Raw genomic sequence first — 24,587 nt, 5'->3', positions numbered from 1 at the left:
TAAAATAAGTAGAATGAATTTAAAACATCTCTAAACTAAATTCACCAAAATGTAAATTAAAAATAAATAATTTGGGCCAGTGGTCTAGTTCTTGAAAAGCATTACACTTACCTAGAGTTTTACATGCAAAAAGAGCCATGGCACTTTGTAATCTGTCTGGTCTTAGAGCCTGTACCACAAGAACCTTAAAAGAAAGTACAGAATATTTTTAAGAATAAAACACTTTTAACTAAACAGCAATAAATACTAATTAAATATTTAGTAAAATATATGAACATATCATTTTCCAAAATATTTACTATGATTGAAACTGTCATAATAGGCATATTCCAAAATACTTTGTTAATATCCAAAAAATTGTTAAAATTCATTTACTTCCTCAAGCCTATCATCAAAAGAAAACGCAGGTCAGCTATGCCGGCAGGGTCTAATTAAGGGCTAACCGGCATGTGAAGACAGTGATATGTAGGTGCATTTCTGGTGACAGCAAACCGAGAAATCTTGGCCACAATTTTCAAATCACCATATGTTAAATCATGTATATCTGTGATATTCCTAGATGTTTACATTTTCAAATGAATTTTTTTTAGTTGTTTCCCTTTTTTTGTTTTGTCTTATTTTTGTTTTCAAAGCACATTTGGAGAAATAAAATTCAAGGTACGTAGAGATCCCACAGTTAACACCCTGAAGAAGAGATCCAGACAGAAAGGTCATTTCCTAAAGGGTCAACTTCTGGAGAGCTCTCCTACTTTCCACAGTAGTCAAACTGTTTGACTAGCAAAAAAAATGAGTGGAACCTATGATTAGGTTTCATCATTCTATTTTGAAACAGAATCTGAAAAAATTCCCTGTTCCTCACTATCAGGTCTATTCTTTAAGTAGAACACTAAGAAATAAGTGCAGAACCCATACAATTTGTACTTTAGTTTCTTCCAAAAACACATTTTTCTTATTGCAAGATTCCCTTTGGGTTGGAGGTAGAGGGAGTAAGAAAGCTACAGCACAGACATCTTAACCAGAAAATTTTCCGCTGATTTAACTGTCTGAATAATGAGGCAAAAACAAAAAGCCCTTCCTCACATAATCCAATAAAAGTTAAGTAACCCCCTAAAAGGCAAAGTTTTCATTTAAATGGCTTCTCAATAAGAAGAAAAACACTAAACACGTTTTCTCATTTAAATAACACTAAATTTTACCTGCTGAAATAAGGTAACTTTTTTTGTAAGAATTGATGGAAACTCTTGCTCACACATTGAATTATGATAATAAGTACGCCACAAAGCTACATCTTCAAAGCAGAGGGTCTGATAAAGACTGGGAAGAGCAATCTAAAAAATGAAAATAAAAATAACCATATATAGTCAGCAATGTATATAAATACGTATTTTTTAAACTAAAAAAGCAAACAAGAATTATTTATTGCTAGCTATGTATTACTTGTTTTCTACTTTGTGTTGGTTTGCCTAATCATTTGTAGGTTTGCAACAGTACTCTACACTCATCCAATGTTAAATTCAGAATTAAATAAAATATTTCCAAAGTAGTACTAAATCAATATTTGCAAGTTACCAAATCTTTTTTCTAGGTGAAACATTTGTACCTAGCTATCTCCACCTGGTGGAGAAAAGAAATGATTCATTAAAATCAGGCACACATTTGAAGGACTGCCATGTTAAATACATCAAGTTTCATATCAAGTTTTGACAAAGACTCTCTTTAACAATTTTGGTCAGGCTCTTCTGAAGTTTGTTTTATGTTGTTGTTTTGTTTTATTTATTTTTTTCACTATGCCTCAATCTTGGTTTTCACATCCTTTCCTATAGTTTTAACAAGAATCTTCTTAGGCTACTTTTGCAAGAATTCCTACTCTTAATATCCAAACAAATTCTTTAACCCCACTCTTGGTATCTGATCATCCTGGCCTCCTTTCAGCAAGAATCCTGCAAAATCAATTTAGCCAGTATCCACACTTAGCCCTGACATTTCCTTGTAGCAATTTTCCATCTACTGACCCTCGCCACAGCCCCTGCTTTTTGGCTATAAATTCCCACTTGTCCATACTATATTCGGAATTGAGCTCAGTTCTATACTGATGTCTCTTTTCCCCTAATGCAACACTTCTTTTGAATAAAATTTGTCTTCATAGTCTTAACTTCTTTCCAGTGTTGGTTTTCTGTAACAATATCAAATCCTTAACAAAGCATGCTTTTCTAAATCATACTCATTTATGCCCCCATTTGTAAATGTGCTTCTTTTGCCTCTAACTTTCTAACCCTCTTTACTACTTCATAAATTTCTATTTGGCATTCAATATTTACTTTAGAAATATCATCTTTCAGAAGTTTCCCCAAATATATTTATTCTTTTTACCTCAAACGGTGTTCACTTTTCCCAAACTTTTTTTCTAGAATGGGCTGTAAGATCAGAAATGTAAATCTGTATATATCAATGGTTCTCAACCAAAGGGACGTGGCATTAGGAGGGTTGAGAACCACTATGGACAATTATTAATGAAAATAATAAGGAATTCAGAAAATCCATACTTGAAGTATAAAATTCATGTAATATAAGTATAAATCAAGTATATAAAAATGATTTATTCAGCCATACATATTTATATCTAAATAATCCATTGTATTCGAAAGGACAGCATTTTTATCCTAATAATATTATCCAAGTTATCATTATGTAACAACTAAAATGAAACTTACACAGCAGAAAATTAACTGATTTCTATCTTGCTATTTTTAAATAAATGATCTAAGCCTGTTAGGACAACACTTGATGGTGGCCTGTTAACTTTAGTGACAATTAGCATGCAAGGCCCCATCGCTCCTCATTTAGGTGTGCTATGCATTACGCAATCAGAGGTATTTGGCGAGACATCTGAGACAGGCTACAGCAGAGCTAGGAAGCTCTCTGGCTGCATGCTAGCCATTGAGTCAAATCACTAGGGGTATAGTTCCACGTAATGCGAACAATTATCACGAGGTAATGATTTGATATGTTCTCTACCATGCAAGTTTTTCATGGCAAGAGTTTTTTTTAATATTATAAAATATACATCTGTCATTCCACAGATGCGAAAGAAAAAACAGAACTGGACAATAGTTAAAGTAGTGAAAATAGGAAAAAGAGACCTGAGTATAGAACAGGGCTCAATTCCAAACACAGCATCAGCAAGTGAAAATTTACAGCCAAGAACAGAGTGGCAGTTAGGGGATGGAAAATCACCAAAAGGAAACATCAGCTGTGAGGGGTATTCTGGCAGAACCAACCCAACAGAATTCCCGGTGAAGACAGGGCAAGGTGACCAGAGGGCAGAGACTGGCCTATGCAGGTTAGGGTCCAATTAAAGTTTGGTCCATCAAAGACTCCTTGTCACAGGCATTATGTTGTCATGTATAGTAAGCACCAAATACATAATTAATGAGAGCAGGATCCATCTATTTTACTCAGCAAATATTTATGAAATAAAGGTGGTAAACAGTGGTAGTAATAAAGAGCTCAATCTATGGGGCAAAAGCCCAATTTTTAATCCTGGTTCTATTTCCTAAGTCACCATAACCAAAGTCTCTTTGTGCCTTAGTTTTCTCATTTGTGAAATGGGGACAGTAACAATAGCTACCTAATAATGTTGAAAATCACGATGCCTTGAACATAGTAAAGCATCAATAAATGCTAGCTATTCTTACTGGCTTTTCCCATGTGCTACCACAATGTTATAATAGTTAAAGTGCAGGGAGGAAGGAAAGAACGAAAACATGTCTGTATAGATTTGCAGAGAAGTATGTTTGTCTTTCATCCCCGACAATAACATCTGGTGTAAACTACAGAACACAGAGCTGCTGGGAGTTAGGCTTCCGCGCTGCTTCTTCTTACCCTAGGTTCCCATCCTCACAGCCTAACTTACCCTGGGGGGAAAGAGAGACAGAAAAAGAGAGAGAGAGAAAAAAACAACACTGTGACATTCTATTAATACTTTTTAAATGAAATCCTTAATAAACTATTGATTAAAGGACTAATCACAATAATTCTTTGGTGTCCTTTTACTGAGGGACTTTATGTCCTATTTACAAAAATATCAACTCTGAGTATGAGTAAGTAGCACATACAAAGTGTCAACAGAAATAACTCAAATTATAGAAAAAAATTAAAATATCCCTTATAATAGAAAAGGAGTACCTTTAAAGTTGCTACTGCCCAGCTTCTTTCCTGATCTATCCAAGATGGAAGTTGATCACGTATTCTTTGTTGAGAGTCCTTTAATAAGAGCAATTGTTTCCTTACTATATTTGGTAAAATTTAAGAGTTTAACAAATAGCAAATGGCTAGGTAGTTTTATGAATACCAGTTTGAAAAATACTCATCCTACATATTATTTACTTTTTATGTATTTTACAAGTCACCATGGTAAAAGTCTATGTAATCTAAGTTATGAAGAACTATTTAAGGAAATGTTGGAATTATTTTTTCATTGTACTTAATCTTTCATGAAACTTCACAAAAACTTAAATGTCATAAGAGTTATATTTTTTAAAATCATAGCTTGCATTTTAGACAAGATCTAGGTTCTTTGTTATACTTCGGGTGTACTGCTTTAAAGAATGTTATCTATTATGTATTTAAAAAGAAAATTATTAAAGAAAAAGCTAAATTTAAATGAAGTTGTTAAAAGTTTAAAAAAAGTAATTTTTTAAACTTTAGTTATTTAAGAAAAAATTTAAAGTTGTAAGATTTGATTTTCTTAAAAATATAAAATTAATATTGGAGTAGAATACATGTACTTAGAAAAGGAAGCTGCATTACCTTGGGATTTAATATTATTCCCCAAAGAAAATATGTCTTCAAAGCCAAATCACATACCTAAGTCCATCTTACAGAAGGGCAATAAAGGCTGGGACATAGTACTTTAATCAAAGTATCTTTTCAACAATAATTTAAAATTCCTATTCAGAGGAATAGTTTGTGAAGCCAAAGCCAGTACTATTTTCTCAGTGAGTGAATTATTATTATTATTATTATTATTATTGTTTTGAGAAAAGTCCTACTCTGTCGTTCTGGGTAGAGTGCCGTAGCGTCACAGCTCACAGCAACCTCAAACTCCAGGGCTCATGCGATTCTCTTGCCTCAGCCTCCTGAGCAGCTGGGACTATAGGCGCCCACCACAATGCTCGGCTATTTTTTGGTTGCAGTTGTCATTGTTGTTCAGCAGGTCTGGCCTGGGTTTCAACCCGCCATCCTTGGTGTATATGGCCAGCGCCCTACCCACTAAGCTATGGGCGCGGCTTTGGTGAATGAATTATTAAAATTTTATTATTTTAACTTACAGCTTTCCGCAACATGTCTCCAACAACCACACCCGTAAACGTTTCCCATTCCTATTGGGTAAAAATATGAAGAACACAAAAAATATAAAAATCATAAACAGTCAATAAAATTATTTTAATTTCCATATAAGGTGGCTTACAATGACATACAGAAAACCCTCCTTTCGTGTCTTCTCATTTCTTCTACTATATTAACAGAGTAAGAATGAGTTCATGTAACAATATAAAATACTAATATGAAATCAATCAGGAATAATTTTATTTAAAAAATATGTGATTCTCAACATCTAAAAATTTAATTGTACTCAATTAATATTTGTCACCACCTGTTAATTGGTAATTATGTAGGAAGAGGGAAAGGCATGGATATTAACAGTAGAAGTAAAAGGAGTCAAGTTAATAAGTTCAGGAGGAACTATGCAAGTCAACCAGTACATGTGAAGTTAGGAGAAAAACAGAGAAAGAATATAGGTAGAATTGTGCATGATCTGTATTCTTTTAATTATGAAAGCAACTTAGAAGATAGTTAAAATCTGACCAAATTGAGCACCTGTCCATTTGCCATCTCCTGGCACCCTGGCCACTGGATTCCTACTTTATGATAATAGCAAAACAATGAGAAAAATCACTTGCCAATAAATTTTTTAAAAAACTGGAAACAGAGATGGTAGCATGAGAGAGGTTCTTTGGAAATTTGAGAGGGGCTTATATGGCAACTAGAAATAAGATCATGGACAAGGAAAATAAATTATACATAAAAACAAACATAAACCTGTAGGCTCAAGGAAACGTCTGAGAACCAGCCACTTTAACACTTCACCGGCTGACTCTTGACAAGACAGTGAGAGTAATAAATTATGTAGTTATATGCTAATATTGTCTCACTTCTATCTATCAGTTCCACTCTTTAGGGCAGGGAATTAAAAAGGCTGACTCTTCTAGTGCCCTAAGGGCAGAAAAATCCAGGCAGCTCAGTAAGTCGGATTTCTTTCCCTGCCTTACTGTCACTCTGGGATGTCAGGCTCACTCAGAGGGGAGCAGATCGGCATTTGGCACTAAATTTCTAACTTACTAAAAGATTAATACATTCATATATAATTTCTAGACTAAATAACCTCTAATCTAACTATAAATCCACCCATTTTTATATAACTCTAAAATGTTCTTTTTTAATTTAACTTACATTTTCTTGAAAAAGTTCAGGATGCATGCCTCGGACAAAATGCAAAGCGAACATCAACTGATCAGCCTGCAAAGAATAATAAATATCTTGCTTCTTAAAAATTTGATCTTTGGAAAAGCATAGTCCTTAAATTTTGGTTCATAAAAACATGCATTCTGTCTTCAAATTACAGTAGAATCTTTGTAAGTTGACCACCCAAGGGACTGTATGTAACAAACTGGTCAACATATAGAGGTGGTCAACAAAAGGTTTAGGCCTACTCCACGGATACGTACATGTGGTGCATGTCTGATCTATGAAAATTAGGTTGACATAAGGAAGTGGTCAATTTTAGGAGGTGGTCAACTATGGAGGTTTTACTGTAATTCATTCATTTTATTTCTGCTCTACAACTTTCATTGTTGTCAAATATGTTTAATTAAAATACCATACAAGGTGTAGATGTTACCTTGTGGATAACAATCCTGCTGTAATCCCCAAGGAGGTGATATAGCATAGAGTTTGGGCACTCATCTTTGGGTGTGAAGCTAAGTAATTCACTTTAATGAACAATTCTATGCACATTTAACTGTATTTTCAGAAAACTCAAAGGATTAGATATAATATTGAATGTGTCAAAGTTATTTAAGCAGAAGGAAATTAGCTCAATTATCAAGATTTGCTTTAGTACCTACAAGTTATAAAATTTCTCAACACCCAATGAGATAATTTCCACTTTTTTAATATAAGAAAACGTATTTTGAAAGGAAAAATAATAGAATCCAAATTAAATTATTTTTACAGTAAATACAATCATGTGCTGTTAGTAATATTTTAAAACATAATAACCATTTGAATTTTACTCAATGAGTAAACAAATTCATTTAGGAAAGGAGATAAAGTGAGGTACACAGACATTAACTTTCATGGTATTTGCATAAAAAAATTTTTCCTCATACCCCACCAGACATTCTTTCCATCCACTTTAGAACTCTGAGATAATATTTTCACATGGAATGGAAAACAGTCAGAATATAATAGTCCACCTTCCATGATTTCAGTTACCTGTGGTCAACTGTGGTCTGAAAATATTAAATGAAAAACCCCAGATATAAACAATTCCTAAGTTTTAAGTTGCAAGCCATTCTGAAGAACATGATGGGAGGATGCCCCCTCTGACATGAATTATCCCTCTGTCCAGGGGCTGCCAGCTGTACACACTACCTGTGCATTAGCCACTTAGTAGCCATCTCAGTTATCAGATCCATAGGCCACAACAAAGGTGAGTACAGTTCAGTAAGATTTTGAGGGAGACAGAGAAAGAGAAGTGCAATATCATATTATAATACATTGTTATAATTGTTCTATTATAACAATAGTTTGTTGTTGTTATTCACTTTCTGTGCCTAATTTATAAATTAAATTTGATCTCAGGTATGTATGTAATGAAAAAGCCTAGTATTCTACGGGGGTTGGCATTAGTCACGACTTTGGTCATCCCCTGGGGGGGTCTTGGAATGTACCCCCGCAGATACATATATACTGTCCACGTGTCCTTCCAACCATTTCCTGTGCACTCACCCAATACAGCTGGAAGCTAATACTGTAAAAGCCACTTTCATTATTTTATACCTATTTCAAATGATAAAACTGAGATGAAGAAATGATATTCAAAGGTAGTCACTTCTAAATAGTTTATTACAATCACAAGTTTGGGAGAACCAAATATGCAATATATTCTATAATTATCTAAAATACTTAACTGAATTTAAAACTTTTATTTCTTAAAGAAAAAAATGGCATAGCTAATGATCTAAAGTGAAAGGGCTAGACAGCTTTCTCTATTTGGTTTAGTTTATTAAAAGTCTAAATTTCTTGCTACAAAAACGTCAATCATTTTTCTGTTCCAGTTCAACTTGGCTTCAATTCAATACAATGTGAATACTAAGAATTCTAATCTGTCTCTATTTTCAAGACTATTGCTGCTGCTGTGACCAACACAAGGGCAAAATCAGCATGAGAGGAACTCTGGCAGGCAGTTTAACGTTATGCTGACTGCCAAAAAGCTTTCACTAAAACATGAAATTAGTTCTATCCTAAGTAAGGTTCTAGTGTTAAATCTTAAACAGATCTCATTGCTTTATGATTAATGTGCTTTCTGAATTTTTATTTACTGCTGAAAATATGGAATGCTAAATTCATGCTGCAAAGGTTTAAGTTTGATATTACTCAGAAATATGAATTTTATAAAACAGATATTCATTATCAACAGATTTGATGATATTAATTCATCAATTAAAAATGTTTTAAGAATTGTAAGCCATAATTATTTTTAATGATTTTTAATTGTTCACAACAGAAAAGTATTCTTAAAGATATGCAATGAAAAATTCTACTTGCATACTAAATATTACGGAGGTTAAGATGTTCAAACCCTTTCCTACTATAACAAAAACTGCCCTTAGCCTAATTTAATGCTTTAAAGAAGGTAAAGTGACTTCAAAGTAGTCTCACTATGTTTCATTGATATGCTAAATTGTCATGGTATTGAATATTTAACCTCCTTAATTTCATTGTAAAATATATGACATAAGGATTCAAATTTCATCAGCAAATATACTATAGCACTAAAAATAAATGACTGTACGTATAAACTAAGGTACAAATATGTAAGTTAGAAATAAGCAAGAAACCCCTAATAAGAAAAGTTACTCATCTTTGGAATGAATAAGAAGGGAATTCACATAGTCTTTTTGACTTAAAATGTTTTTTAACAATAGTATTTATTAATAACATTCACTTCCAAAATGGATTTGGAGCAGCTTAATCTAACTGTAGCTCCATAATATTTTCATAAGTCAGAATATATTTTAGTGTGGAGGTATTAGGAAGGAAAATTAAAAAGCATTAAATACATTATTACAAGACTGACCAAAATGAAACTTCGTAGTTTAAAATATTCACTAGAAAATTTTGAAATATTAAAACTACATTTAAAAAAATACTCATAGAAATTCAATATTCTAGACATAAAAATCAAAAAGTAAGTAAATCTAATGATTAAAAAAATAAAAAGCAGGGCGGTGCCTGTGGTTCAGTGAGTAGGGCGCCGGCCCCATATGCCCAGGGTGGCAGTTCAAACCCGGCCCTGGCCAAACTGCAACAAAAAAATAGCTGGGCGTTGTGGCGGGCGCCTGTAGTCCCAGCTGCTGGGGAGGCTGAGGCAAGAGAATCGCATAAGCCCAAGAGTTAGAGGTTGCTGTGAGCCGTGTGACATCATGGCACTCTACCTGAGTGCGATACAGTGAGACTCTGTCTCTACAAAATAAATAAATAAATAAAAAGCATAATTACAACAAAGTAGACTTGTTCTATTTAAAGCAAAAGCTTAATTTTGAAAATAACAAGAAAACAGACAAATATGGCAAGATAAGGGAGAAAGGTAAAAATAACTTTTTAAAAAATTTTTATTTTTTTGAGAAAGAGTCTCATTTTGTTGCTCTTGGTAGAGTGCTGTGGTGTCACAGTTCACAGCAACCTCTAACTCTTGGGCTTAGGCGATTCTCTTGCCTCAGCCTCTCGAGTAGCTGGGACCACAGGTGCCCTCCACAACGCCCACCTATTTTTTGTTGGAGTTGTCACTGCTGTTTTAGCTGGCTGGGGTGGTTCCGAACCCGCCACCCTCAGTATATGAGGCCAGTGCCCTACCTGCTGAGCCATAGACACCGGCCTAAAAATAACTTTAAAAACAACAAAGTAAAGCTAAAACACTAACATATCATTTATAAACTAGAGCTCAGTAAAAATTTAAAAGACTGACAATATCTAGGGTTGACAGGGATTCAAGGAAGGAGATAAGGAAAGACCTTCATTACTATAAGGATAGAAGTATTAACTGTTAAGAAAACTTTTCAGGAAGCAATCTGATAATGTAAAAAGTACAATCCCTGGACCAGCCATTAAACTTACAGAAATCTATTGAATGGAAATACACAGGTACATAAAGATGAATGAGCTACAAAAAAAATATGAATGATCTAATATCCACCAAGGTAAAGTAATATATGACCATATTATAGAATACCATACAATCACAAAAAGTAATGCAGTTAACGGATTTACACTCATGCAAAGAATGTCAGGATCTACTGCAACAAAAGAGAAATTACAGAACAAAACATGTATCAAGGAAAATTTAAAACTCTATCTATACATTCACGCATATACATATTTTGAGAGAGGGAATGAACTATAAGGAACAAATTAAACTTTGAACTGGTTTGCTCTAACAAAGGAATAGGAATTTGAGAGGGTGAAATGAAGCTTTAAGGTTTTTTCGATATAGTTCTATAAAGTTTGAAACTCTTTCTGAAAACATTTTTAAGTTTTGTGTATGTAGTAAAAAATTTTAAGTATTACATAAGATAATGCATTATACAAATGTTAGAAATATGAGCTCTATAACTGATAAAACTCTATCACTCTGAAGGTTATCCCCATACCTAAGATATGTTTTAGTGACAAAATGGCTTTAACATCATTTGCTTACAATTCCCCATTTTATACAAATTAAAACTGAGCCCCAATAGATGATTTTGAGAATCATAGTTAAACATAGGACCTTTAGAAGAAAAATACAAATCCATAGTTCCTATTACAGAATGAATTCTGCAGAAATGCTTGACTATAATTCTTTGCACTCCCAATAACATCACTTGTCAAATTACTGAAAAGTATTCAGAAGGAGTTGTCTCAAATACCCTTAACAAAGTCATAGAAATTACTACCTCATTTGAAAAACATCTGTATGTTTTTAAAAATGTTCTAAGAAGGCTTGGTGCCCATACTCAGCAGTTAGGGCACAGGCCATACACACCAGGGCTGGCAGGTTTGAAACTGGCCCAGGCCTGCTAAACAACAATGACAACTGCAACAACAACAAACTAATAGCTGGGTGTTATGGTGGGCACCTGCAGTCCCAGCTACTTGGGAGGCTGAGGCAAGAGAATTGCTTAAGCCCAAGAATTTGAGGTTGCTGTGAGCTGTGACCCATGGCACTTTACCGAGGGCGACACAGTGAAATTGTGTGTAAAAAAAAAAAAAAAGAATAAAGAAAGTTTTAAGAAACCTATACAATTGAAATATTCTAACTCTATTTCTCGAACTTCATTAATTGCCTTCACAAAACTTTTCTTCAGCATTATGTCTTAAGCTATACGCAAAGATTGCTAATTTTTTTTTTTAAAATAGCCTCTGTATTTTCTATAAGCTCCAAAATTTATAAAAATGATTTTGTTTGCCAACCTAGGAAACACTGGGCAATGTCTAGAAAGATTTTTAATTCTCCTAATTGACTACATGGAGGTTATCTGGATCAGCTGGTAGAGTCCAGGGATGCTGATAAACACACTAAAATACACAGAACAGCCCCCCACAGCAAAGAATTACATAGCCCAATATGTCGATTATAATGAGGACGAGAAACCCTGGCTAGACAATGAACCACGTAATCTACGGCCCTTCTCTCCTTTAGCGACTTAGGTGCTCTTCCCCCTCTTTTGTCACTTTTCACCCACTATATCCCAGAATGCTATAAGACATTCCAGTTAAAAAATGACTATTATTCTTGAAAAATATCAAAAATGCCAATGTCAATACCTTTCTAGTAGGTAAAGAGTTATGCTATAATATGATATATGTGTTGCATTAAATCGAGGCCCTAGTAGGGCTTTATATTTGAAAAATACAATGCTTCTTACCTTGAACAGACAACGGCATATATAGTCATACACCAGGTGTTTTAACGAGCTGATAAGTGACTGGATTCTCTGTTCTGTATTTTCAGAATCCTGTGGATTAAAATTTGAAAACTGAAAATTCACTAGGAAATAAACAAATGTTTAAAAGGTACCCCACAATGTGACAAAACCTGGATGGAACCGAAAACCTTTTTCTAAGAGAAATAACACAAGAATGGAGAAACAAACACATGTCCCCCAAACCACATGGAAACTAATCAGTCAGCACATCAGTGCACGAATGGAAGTAAATTTTAATGAAAGCGAGTTTGGAAAAGGGGATGAGGGTGAAGGGAATATTTATAACTTTGACTCACACTATACCAAGACAAAGTATGTAAACAAAATATGTGTACCTCCTAATATTATGAATTTTTAAAAATATATTCAAACATTAAAAATAATCTAAAATTTAAAAAAAATTATTCAGTGCTAGAAAAATAGACCAAAAAATAAATAAAATAAAATAAAATAAACTCCATAGTTTAATCACTCTCATAAATTGTTCCTCCAGACTCAAAACTGATGCGGAAACAAGTATCTTTGCCATTCAGAGTCAAGGAACTAAACAAATAAATGCATTATATTTGTTTATTGATACAAGAGAAAAAATTGATATATTTTTCTTTAATATATAAAGTTAAGACTTTCAACAAATGAAAGTTACAATCAATTCCCAACAATACAATGGAAGTTGAATTTCACTGTACCACTTTGATTCCTATTGGCATTATAGCCACTGTCTGTATCAATCTAGGTTAAGGCTATTTTAATTATTTGTTGTTATGATTACCAGTCTGTCCTGAAGACAACATGACCAGAAGTGCCCTATAAACAATTTTTTCATCCTCAATACGGAAATCTTGAATCATGTGCTGTAGGCTGAATAAGGATGAACAACAATTTTGAAATTGATGCTGTAAAAATTCATATACAACTTTAATTTTTCATATGATTTTGTACTTCTATTGTGGAAGATTGCACTGATTTGAAAAGATATCATTAATGGCTATTTCCTTTGATTAAAGAAAAATTGCTTGGGATACAGATGGAACTGGAAGCCATTATCTTAAGTGAGGAATCTCAGAAACGAAAAACAAACACTGCATGTACTCTCATATAAGTGGGAGCTAAGCCACAGCTATACAAGGTCACACAGAGCGGTATAATGGACTCGGGAGATCCGGTGGGAGGAGCAAAGGGGGGGTGAGGGGTCAAAAAGTACTCATCAGGTACAATGTGTACTATTCAGGTGAAGCCCTCACTTCACCACTCCACAATTAATTCATCTATGTAGCAAAAAACCACTGATACCCTGTGAATTAAAAAAAAAAAAGACTACATAATGGAAAAAGAAAGAAATGAAAGAGGAAAAGGTGCTAGAAACTGGCCCTTAAGTGTAACATGAGTTTTACATTTTACATCAGGGAGCATTCTCAGACGTGTCTTCCAAAGTTCAATGCTGGGATAAAATTTGCTTACTTCCTAAAGTAATTGTAATGATTTAGAAAAATATATACAGGACCATCAGTGAAATATGTCAAAGTAGCACAAAACATTCTGAACCAGCATTCAGATGCATCAAACCTAGGCTTCTGCCTTTGTAAGCAGCATGTTCTCATCAATAGAGACGATTGTTAATAGTTCAGATACAAACACACCTCTTCATTCTACTATTTGTTAACAAAGATCACATGTGAAATTAAAGACTCAGATTTACTAAATGGCACTCTATTGTAAGAAAGAGTACCCACAAGATCCTATAGATTTCTAAACAGTGGAACCCACGTTTTGCATCCTACATACTTAAAATTGATCCTTTAAAAAATAAATTCAAACATGTATACTTTTACACACACATATAACACACACAAGGGTGAATGTTATTCAATGGCTATATTATCACAGAACTATTGTTACTCAGGAGATTACAAATTACTAGCTTTCCTAAAGAATAAAAACAAACAAAAAATGTTCTTATTTAGTTGAACTTCTAACCTTATTTATCAGTTCTCATATCACAGTTTACAAAGTTACTGATTTTTTTTTTTTTTTTGAGACAGAGTCTCACTATGTCCCTCTCGGTAGAGTGCCGTAGCATCACAGTTCACAGCAATCTTAAATTCTTGGGTTTAAGTGATTTTCTTGCCTCAGCCTATGAGTAACTGGGACTACAGGTGCCCGCCACAATGCCCAGCTATTTTTTTGTTGCAGTTGATTTTAGCTGGCCTGGGCTAGGTTTAAACCTGCCAGCCTCGGTGTATGTGGCTGACACCCTACCCACTGAGCTATGGTGCCACAAGTTACGGATTTTTTTACATGTACATCTTCTCACTAAAGGGTAAAGGGGAATTAAAACTCATTGAGTAGGGCGCCGGCAACATGCACCTAGGCTGGCGGGTTTGAGCCCGGCCCGGGCCTGCTAAACAACAATGACAATTGGAACCAAAAAATAGCCAGGCATTGTGGCGGGTGCCTGTAGTCCCAGCTACTCGGGAGGCTGAGGCAAGAGAATCACCTAAGCCCAAGAGTTTGAGGTTGCTGTGAGCTGTGACGCCACGGCCCTCTACCAAGGGCAATATAGTGAGACTCTGTCTCAAGAAAAAAAAAATGAACTTATCACTGTATACTTTCTAAAATAATTTAAGGGAAATTATTAAGGCAAAAAAGATAAGTACAAATGACTCCCTTTAGTTTTATCTGCTGACACAATGTATCAGAAATATGATCAATCATATGTTGTGAAGCGACTCGCACAGACTCATCATTCAGTATGGCATATTTTGGGAAAAAATGCTTCTATCAGAACATTATTATAAATAATTTCTTCATATTTAACATATTATATAATTCAAAAATTTTTCAGCACCCCCCCCTTGAAATCTACTGTTTGCTTAAAGGACATTACAAATATACATTGGAGAAATGCTCATCTGGTAACAAAAACTACTTCCAAAGCACAAGCTCTTCAATAGGTACCTTTTATTTCAAGTTCAAATATAAAAAAAAAATTCAATGAGAAACTTCAGTGGGAACGAAAAGAGCAAAAATCTAATTATTATTTATAATCAAAGTTTTATGAAATAATCTATTAATGAAAATATTAAGTAGTCCACACAATGAAGATAAGGATATTCTTTTCCTGTTTTGTTCTTTGCTATATACCCTAAGCCCCTAAGAACATGCCCACATAGAAAGTCTGTAATAAATATTTATTAAATGAATAGTCTTTCCTCTAAAAAACAGATTTAAGTAAACTACTTGAATATGAAATTTTGCTCCATAATTAACTTAAAAAATTACTCCTCCTCCCTAAAAATATTAAACTAATAGCCATATTATTATATAAACCAAAAACTATGAAGAATAATTTTGTATTATAAAAATATTATTAAAATAAAGTGAAAATATAAAATATTTATAACACATGACAAAGGTTTAACCATTTTATAAGTATCTCTTACAACCCAATTTTTAAAATATTTATACCATAATAAAAAATGGAAAAAGGTATATCCAAAGAAAGAATATAAACATTAAATATACTTGTCTTATATGAGATATTTATCTTAAAGTGATCAATGACTTACAAAAAAATGAAGTATCTTTGAATTGAATTAATAGGAGAAAATATTAAGAGATATAAATACCTGCTATTGTTTAAGATGTAGATAAAAAAGGCACGTTCATTGTATCAGTTTAATACACTAATAGCATACATTTCTGAATGATAATTAGACAAGATTTGTCAAAAGGACTATGAATGTGCATTTTTGCCTCAGCCATCAAAGTCTAGGAATTTAACTAAGAAAATAACTAGAGAAGCAAAACAGTACGGGGGAAGAAAGCACATACATGTCTGTAGCTGTTTTAAAACATAGCCTCCAAATTCGCTGACATCTCTTTCAACAAGAAGGGAAGTCTATTTGCTATTCCCTTTGAACTTGTACAGGCTTGTAACTACATCAGCCAATACAGAAGCAAAAAATTGACAATGATCAAAGGGGTGGAGTTATAAAAAGCAATTCAGTTTCTGCCTTATTCACGGGAAGACACATTTGCTGTCCTGAGCTGTAACATGAAAGGTCCATCTGCTTTGCATTGTGAGGAAGCCACACCTCCTGGAGAGTTGGCAATCCTGTTATCAAGTTCTCCCACCCCAGGTGGAGACAGGCAAGTGAAGTACCTGACACCAACCCCAAATCACAAGTACTCACAGCTAAGGAAGCAGACATTGTGAAATAAAAACAATGAGCAGGTTTCCAACAGGATCCATAAGCATAAGGAAATGAATATTCTGTCAGATTTGAAGGTACTATCATATTCAGCAGAGATAATCAGAATGATGTCCATATAGAAGGTAGTTACAGAGAGTATGCTATAGCCTCACCATCTCTTAAAAATATTGTGTAATTTATATTCATTGATGTGAAAGTTGTAATACACTAATACGCTTTTTAAAGCATAGTATGCTATCTTTTGGTTAAAACAATTTGTTATCCTTTAATATATCCTTCTGTCTGTTAGAACAGAAGCGTGGTAAGTCAGTGTACCCTGCTATATCTTGATTAACTAGAATATTACAGCCTGAAACAACAAGGACATATAATGAAATGTTAACTGTTGTTTCCCTAGGTGATGGGATTTTATATATGATTTCTTATTTTCATATCTTTTAGAATCACTGGTTTTTTAAAAATGATTATATGTTACCTATTAATTTATACTCAACATAAATTACTTTCATTAAAAAGACTGTCACATTGGTACAGTTAAGAATATAAAGTGAAATTAAGGCACTGGTTTCTTTTATAGTTTACAAGTGTTACATGTGATCTTTTGAAATATAATCCTACGTAAGTTTTCTCAGGAAATTATTAATTAGGCACTATACCTAGTAAAGTGATCTCTCTGATTCAGCTTACCTGTTTATTTTGTAAAGCTCGTTGGAAAAGACGGAGAAATGCAGCCAAACTGAAACGGTACATGTTATTGATTTTGGACAAGTCAGAGATGATGAAGTACATCTTGCTGGCACTCTCGGCCAGAGGGAGATAGGCGTCCCGCTCCTGTGGGTCAACAGATACACAATGAGGACAATTTGGTACTCGTACTTCACTGCCACTTACACACTCCAAGGCACACATCTCGCCACAGCCTGACCTTCCCATACACAAACAAAGAAGATGCATCATAGAATTTTATAACTAAACAAAATAGCAACATTCGTTTTTCCTTCCTTAGTTTTAATTTCTAGAGATAGGGTCTCACTCTGTCACCTGGGCTGGAGGACACTAGCATGATCATAGCTCACTGCAGCCTCAGAGTCCTGAGTAACTGAGACCATAGGTACACGTGGCCACACCCAGCTTCTTCTTTATTTTTATGAAGCTCAGGAAAATAAATGCCTTAGTCTGTAACAAAATACACTAAACTAGTTTTCCTTATAAACAACAAAAATTAATTTCTCCCTGTTCTATAAGCTGGAAAGTCTAAGATCAAGATGCCAGCAGATTTGGTATCTGGTGAGGGCCCATTTCCTGGCTCATACAAACAGTTGCTTCTTGCTGAGTCCTCACATGCTGGAAGGAGCAAACCAACTCCTCTGGCTCACTTTTGTGAGAACACTAATCTCATCCATAAGGACTCCACCCTCATGACCTAATTGCCTACCCAAAGCTTTCCTTACCTGTTAATACTATCACACTGGGGTTTAGGGTTCAACCTATGACTTCAGGAGGGACAAAAACATTTAGACCTCAGCAATATATTTTAAATACTTCACTCCCTCTCAGAAGAAAGAGCTAAAGTGATTCACAGATTGAACTTTCATGACCAAGAGCATTAGGAGGAGGTAAAATGGAATGGTAAACAGTTATGATTAGAAGACAGACATTCAAAAGAGAATCAGTTCAGCTAATGCAAGAGGGCATGGAATTAGACCAGCCTATGTCTGAAGTAGAGAAAAGTTCTAACTATATGAATGGTGTGTGATTGGTGTCAACAAAAACACTGATGAGACTAGACGCAGAGAAAATGACTGCAATAGGTGTTTATATTAGGATAATAAAGCACCGAGCGTTGTTCAGTGTAAGCATGAAAAGAACCAATTACTATAGCAGCTTACATTCTCAGTGAAGGTAAAGGATGATAGAAATAAGAGGATCATAAGATTAAATGGCCTCAAAAGGTTCTGAACAGAACTCTAAAAAGGTTCTCCATGTCATTATGATTAAAGTACTACAATTACATATATAATACCAGTAGAAATATGTATGTGACTCAGCAATGTCTGTTAAAGAGGAGACACAGAAAGTTTAAAATCCTCTGGGCAGAAAATTACAATCATAAAGTTTAGCTCTAATAGAGAAACTGAGGTAACTGTGTTAGAAATTGGCTACAAATTTACTCTTACTGTGATTTCAACAGAGCCCCTTCCGAAATGAAGAAAGTAATAATAGATAAGCATAAAGCTTGGGAAAGGGCTGAAAAGTGGCAAAAAAAAAAAAAAATTGGAAAAATTATTGAGGGGAATGAAAAAGAATTGGTGAGAGTTCTGGTTAGGTGAGCCCTGAGAATTCATAATAAAATTAATTTTCCTAAATGTACTTTTTTTCTCCAGCAAAGCTCAGTCACTAACAGGTAGGAGAGGAAAAGACACATTGTACTGATAAAGGGTTGAAATTTTGCTAAGGAATAGCAAAAGAATTAAGTAAAAAGGGCGGCACCTGTGGCTCAGTGAGTAGGGCACTGGGTCCATATACCGAGAGTGGCAGATTCAAACACGGCCCCGGCCAAACTGCAACAAAAAAATAGCCGGAAGTTGTGGCGGGCGCCTGTAGTCCCAGCTACTCGGGAGGCTGAGGCAAGAGAATCGCCTAAGCCCAGGAACTGGAGGTTGCTGTGAGCTGTGTGACACCATGCACTCTACCAAGGATGACAAAGTGAGACTCTGTCTCTACAAAAAAAAAAAAGAATTGCCGGGCGTTGTGGCAGGCGCCTGTAATCCCAGCTACTCGGGAGGCTGAGGCAAGAGAATCACCAAGCCCAAGGATTTGGAGGTTGCTGTGAGCTGTGACACCATAGCACTCTACCGAGGGTTAATAAGTGAGACTGTCTCAAAAAAAAACAAGAATTAAGTAAAAAGAATTTAAAGCCATTTGTAAGAAAATAGTTCAGATCATTACATGGAATGAATAGGGAGGAAGAGGATTCCTAATGGAAAAACAAGTGTATAAACATTTAATTGGTATATTTAATTTGCCTTAACTTGAAAAAAGTTCCAAGAAAGGTAAAGATGTTTTTAACACTCATTTTCAATATTTATCATTTTCAGTATCAGTACAAAATTGTAGCTCTACCTTAGATCTACGTCATGCCAGAAATCAGAAGAACCTAGTCCATAGTCTCCGTGTGCCAAAATCTGAACTCCCTCTCTACAACAGTAAGAATCAGACCCTGGGCTCTGGTGCTTTCAAATGGCTTTCATTTTTTGGCATCATCTTTCCCCTGAAGACCTGATCCTGCATTTTCTATCTTATTAACATAAATGGTTAAGACAATAGGACATAATATCACAAAGAAGGAAATAATTACTTGATCCAGGGAAATTTGGAGTTTGTAAGATTCTTTAAGTGACTCTTGAATAAGTGCACTGCTTGCTTTTGTCTGATTCAAAGATTCAATCAAATCTTTATTTTCCAAAATGTTGCCTTGAGATGTGGCAAGTGTCTGCAGAAAAAATTAACAATATAATATTATTATATATAAAAACAACCAATTAAAGGAAGCCCATATTAACAGTCATTAGAGTAATGATGTTTATGGGGACATACATTATTTTAAAAAAATTTCAACATTTAATATACTTTTTTAAATTTTATTTTGATTTTGTTATAGACTACTTGCATCAAATGATATGGTCAATTGTTATATGATTCTGTATCATTATCAAAGCATTGCATAGGTATTAATGTTATCAAACTAATAAAAACAAAGCCATTAAAATTTTAGATTAGGGTATAATTTCATATTTAAAATGCTTCTTGAAAGTATAAGCATGTAATGAATAATGAAATAACAAACTATGAATAAATTATGAGCAAAAATAAGTTGTATTCAACATGACTCCTTGAAATTTTATATTGCAAAAGATACATTTTTTCTGTTTGAATTTAGACTTTCTATAAGATTATATATTATTATGGCTTAGAAGAAACCAAAAACATTTTGGAAGTACTACTAATTTTTTAAGCACTATTATTTATATTCATTAAAGAAACAAAGTAATATAAAAAAAATAGTTCGAGAAGCTAAATTTTACCTCTAAAAGAGATTCCTCAAGCTTGGCTAACTGTATTTTCTTATCTTCTTCCTGTTGTAATAGTTTTGTTTTCTGTTCCTCTAAATCAGGTTTCTCATGCTGAATGGTTAAAGCCAAAAGCTTAAAAAAAAAAAAAAAAAAGAAAGGAAGGAAGGAAAGAAGAGCAAGGTATTCTAGCCAATAAGGTTTAAAATAAAACAAAATACAAAGAAAACTTCCACAAACAAGCCTTGTATCTGACCAAATGTTACCAGCATTATAATACTATGTTACATCATTTCATTCTTTGTAATTAAATATGAAATGCCTTCACAATTACATCTGAAGAAGAAGAGACAATAGTGAAACTAGTCAGTAAAACATTAAATATTATAAGAAAGCTATAAGAAACTGCATTACTTAACATGTTAATATGTAATACATAGTTCCAAACTTAGATTAAATATATCAAAACCATGAAAGATAATATTTTTTAATGGTAAGTATCTTAGTTAAAATACTGTCATCAAAACCATCAGATACCACTTCACACTCACTAGGATGGCTACAATTTAAAAGACAAATAATAATAAGAGTTGACAAGGATATGGTAAAAGTGGAACTCTCCATTGTAGGTGGGAAAGTGAAATAATGAAGCCACTTTGGAAAAGTATGTTTGTTCTTCAAATTATCAAACATAAAGTTATCATAAAACCTTGCAATTCCACTAAAAAGCCACTAAATTGTAGATTCTAAATCAGTACATTATATGGTATCTAAATCATATCTGTTAAAGCTGTTTTCTGCTAAGTTTTTTTAAAAAAGTTATATCAAATTGTTAACCTAAAAATTAAAATAGATATGGATAAAATATATAATTTATACTTGGTGTGTGTCACACTTTATGGGGGCAAGACATGATTGCAAGAGGGACTTTACCTAACAATTGCAATCAGTGTAACCTGGCTTATTGTACCCTCAATGAATCCCCAACAATAAAAAAAAATAAATAAAAAATAAATAAATAAAAAAAAAGAACTTAAAAAAATATATATGTAATTTATAATCTGTTCTATAATCATGCATTTAGTTCTTGTTAAAATAAGACCTTAACATTTTTCAGCAACAACTATGGAGATCTTTTAGATAGAAGGAGTAATTGTGTCAATTAATTCCACCAAATTTTGAGTGATTGTTTCATTATTTTACTTAAAGAAAGCATTATCAAGTCAATAAAGAGATAATGTTCATAAAAATATACTTGATTGGCTAGGTCCAAAATATTTGAAAAAAATTTTAAAGGATAGTTTAAAAGATTATAATCAAGTAAAAATTATAGCAAATATATATGCTATCATATAAATCAAAAAAAGGAAAAAAACTTCCTATTATTAAATGAGTAAAAAATAGCATGAAAGTCTAGGTGTTTTAGATCACCTGTGATCCTAGAACTTGGGGAGGCCAAGGCGGGAGGATGACTTGAGGCTAGGAGTTCAAAACCAGCCTGAGCAAGAGTGAGACTCTGTCTCTAGAAAAACAGAAAAATCAGCCAGGCATGTTGGTGCACACCTGTAGTCCCAGCTACTTGGAAGGCTGTGGTAGGAGGATCGCTTGAGCCTGAGAGTTTGAGGTTACAGTGAACAATGATGATGCCTCTGTATTCTAGCTCAGGCAAAAGAGCTAAACCTTGTATCAAAAAAAAAAAAAAAATGCATGATACGCAAAACGTCAACAGGCATTATATCTTTTAAAGAGGAAAAAATGAGTGAGGAAATTTATAAGTGAATATCTAAGTATCTGAACATAAAAAATAAGTTTGAAATTCATGCAATAATTCTGAATAATGAACCATACACAAATTAATAGATTTCAAAGATGTACATGTTCTATGTTCTAGTGGTTAAAAGAATTTGGCTCAGGAATCAAAGACGCTCAACACACTAACTAGGTCACTTAACTGCAATTTTCAGAATTAAACTTCAGTTTTCACAATTAAAATTATTAAGCAGATGATCTTAACCTCTGATCCATCCATTTCCCACATTTTACTTATATGACAAAAATAAATTGCAAAATTAGAGTTATATTAGAAGCAGCAGCAATCTGACATTAACAGTAAATAAGAAAGTCTAATACAGATGATAAAGGAATAAGCCTGAATGTTTCATTCTAATATGTCAGAATGTTTTCAAAATCATAAACTTAAATACGAATCAGTTAAAAAACAGCTTTTCTTACAAAATATCTAGTAAGTACAAAAGATTCTAAGGTAAATTATGATTGTCTCTCTATACCTGCCCTTGCAGTCCACTTCTTGTCGTAGTGAAGTTAACCTCAGTAACTATGGAAGCTGCATCCGGTGGAATAAAAGGGTTTGGGTTTCTTGTTGACAAAAAAAGGCGAAATTCTTCATTGTAGTCAATAACTTTGTCACCTATTTGTACCACATAACGTGGTCCTATTTAAACAAAAACAATTACTTCAACTGAATCTTCTATATTTGGCTATATGATAGTTTAAAACATAATTTCCAAGTACTTACAAATACAGGCTTTTCAATAGAGTCCAAAAGACAGCAAAAGTAGGTTACCATAGATAATATTAGCCAGTATGTTCTACTAATCACCACTTAGCAAACAAGGTAAATAGTATTCATAAAGATGATCCTAGGATACTAAAACATCAAAAGGGTATCTTCATATTCACTATGGTTTTAATGTTAACTATATATATTGCATTATAAATTTTTCTGAAATAACTGATTATAGGTAATAGAAACCCTCAATTATATATAATTATTTCTAAAAAAAATCAGTTAAAAAGTATTTATTGTTCTACCACTTAAGATATAATACATGAAGAGAGAACGATGGTTAAAAAAATCAAGGATTGTTGATCAAGGATAGTATATACATCCCGTATAACTGCAAAATAGCCATCATCAACAAAACGAAAAGGCAACCTACAAACTGGGAAGAAATATTTGCAAACCATATATCACATAAGGGGTTAATGCTCAAAATTCATGAAGAATTCTTGTACAAATCAATATAAGCACAAGAAAAAACAAATAACCTCATTTAAAAAATGGGTAAAGGACCTGAATAGACGTTTCTCCAAAGAGACATAAAAATGGCCAATAGGTATGTGAAAAAGTGCTCAACATCACTACTCATTAAGGAACTGCAAATTGAAACCTATGGAATATTATCTTACATCCATTGGGATGAATTATCAAAAAGACAGGAGATGACAAATGTTGGCAAGGATGTGGGGAACACGGCAACCGTTGGTGAGAATGTAGATGGGTATAGCCATAAGAGAAAAGGTATGGAGAGTCCTAAAGAAACTAAAATTAAAAATAAGACCACCATATAACCTAGGAATCTCTCTTCTGGGTTTATGCCCAAAAGAAATGAAATTACAACCTTGTAAAGATCTCTAAATTTCCATATTCATTGCAGCACTATTTATAATGGAGAAGATGGTGAAACAACCTAAGTGCCGATGGAATGGATAAGGACAATGTGGTATACACATGCAATGGAATATTATGCAGCCATAAAAGAAGGTTCTACCATTTGCCACAAGATGGATGAACCTATAGGACACAGAAAGAAAATCACTGCATTATCTCAATTATATGTAGATTCTTAAAAGATGGAGAGGAGAAGAGAGAAGGAGGTGAAGGGATAGGAGGGGAGAAAAGAGAATAAAGCAATAGTTCCCAGAGGCAGGTGGCAGAGTTAGGCAAGAAGGGAGAGAAGGAGGAGATGTAGGTCAAAGAATACAAAGTGAGCAGATGATTAAATCTAGACATCTAAGGCACAGTTAACAAAACTGTACTGTATTTGAGATTTTTGCTAAATGAGTAGATTATAGCTGCTCAAGCCACCAAAAAGGGGGGTAACTATGTAAGATGGTGAATAAGTTTATTTGCTTCAATATAAATCATTTGTATAAACAACATGATTTATGCTGAACACCTGCATTCC

General features: G+C 33.7%; 1 protein-coding gene across 2 annotated transcripts in view; it reads right to left on the bottom strand.

Annotated features, from left to right (window-relative positions):
* DYNC2H1 (dynein cytoplasmic 2 heavy chain 1) overlaps nucleotides 1-24,587 on the bottom strand; it is a 306,843-nt gene that overhangs the window by 126,042 nt on the left and 156,214 nt on the right. For both annotated transcript variants that reach the window (XM_053562839.1, XM_053562840.1), the window contains 10 exons: nucleotides 22,887-23,050; nucleotides 20,614-20,733; nucleotides 19,887-20,021; nucleotides 17,216-17,359; nucleotides 12,252-12,341; nucleotides 6,514-6,579; nucleotides 5,331-5,381; nucleotides 4,186-4,263; nucleotides 1,197-1,328; nucleotides 112-184 (listed from right to left, as the gene is read on the bottom strand). In XM_053562839.1, coding sequence (XP_053418814.1) covers nucleotides 112-184; nucleotides 1,197-1,328; nucleotides 4,186-4,263; nucleotides 5,331-5,381; nucleotides 6,514-6,579; nucleotides 12,252-12,341; nucleotides 17,216-17,359; nucleotides 19,887-20,021; nucleotides 20,614-20,733; nucleotides 22,887-23,050 — 1,053 coding nt within the window. The remainder of the gene's footprint in view (nucleotides 1-111; nucleotides 185-1,196; nucleotides 1,329-4,185; nucleotides 4,264-5,330; nucleotides 5,382-6,513; nucleotides 6,580-12,251; nucleotides 12,342-17,215; nucleotides 17,360-19,886; nucleotides 20,022-20,613; nucleotides 20,734-22,886; nucleotides 23,051-24,587) is intronic.

Source organism: Nycticebus coucang, chromosome 14 (genome assembly GCF_027406575.1).
Source record: "Nycticebus coucang isolate mNycCou1 chromosome 14, mNycCou1.pri, whole genome shotgun sequence".
Classification (NCBI taxonomy): Eukaryota; Metazoa; Chordata; class Mammalia; order Primates; family Lorisidae; genus Nycticebus; species Nycticebus coucang.
This window is presented reverse-complemented; position numbering and strand designations above follow the sequence as displayed.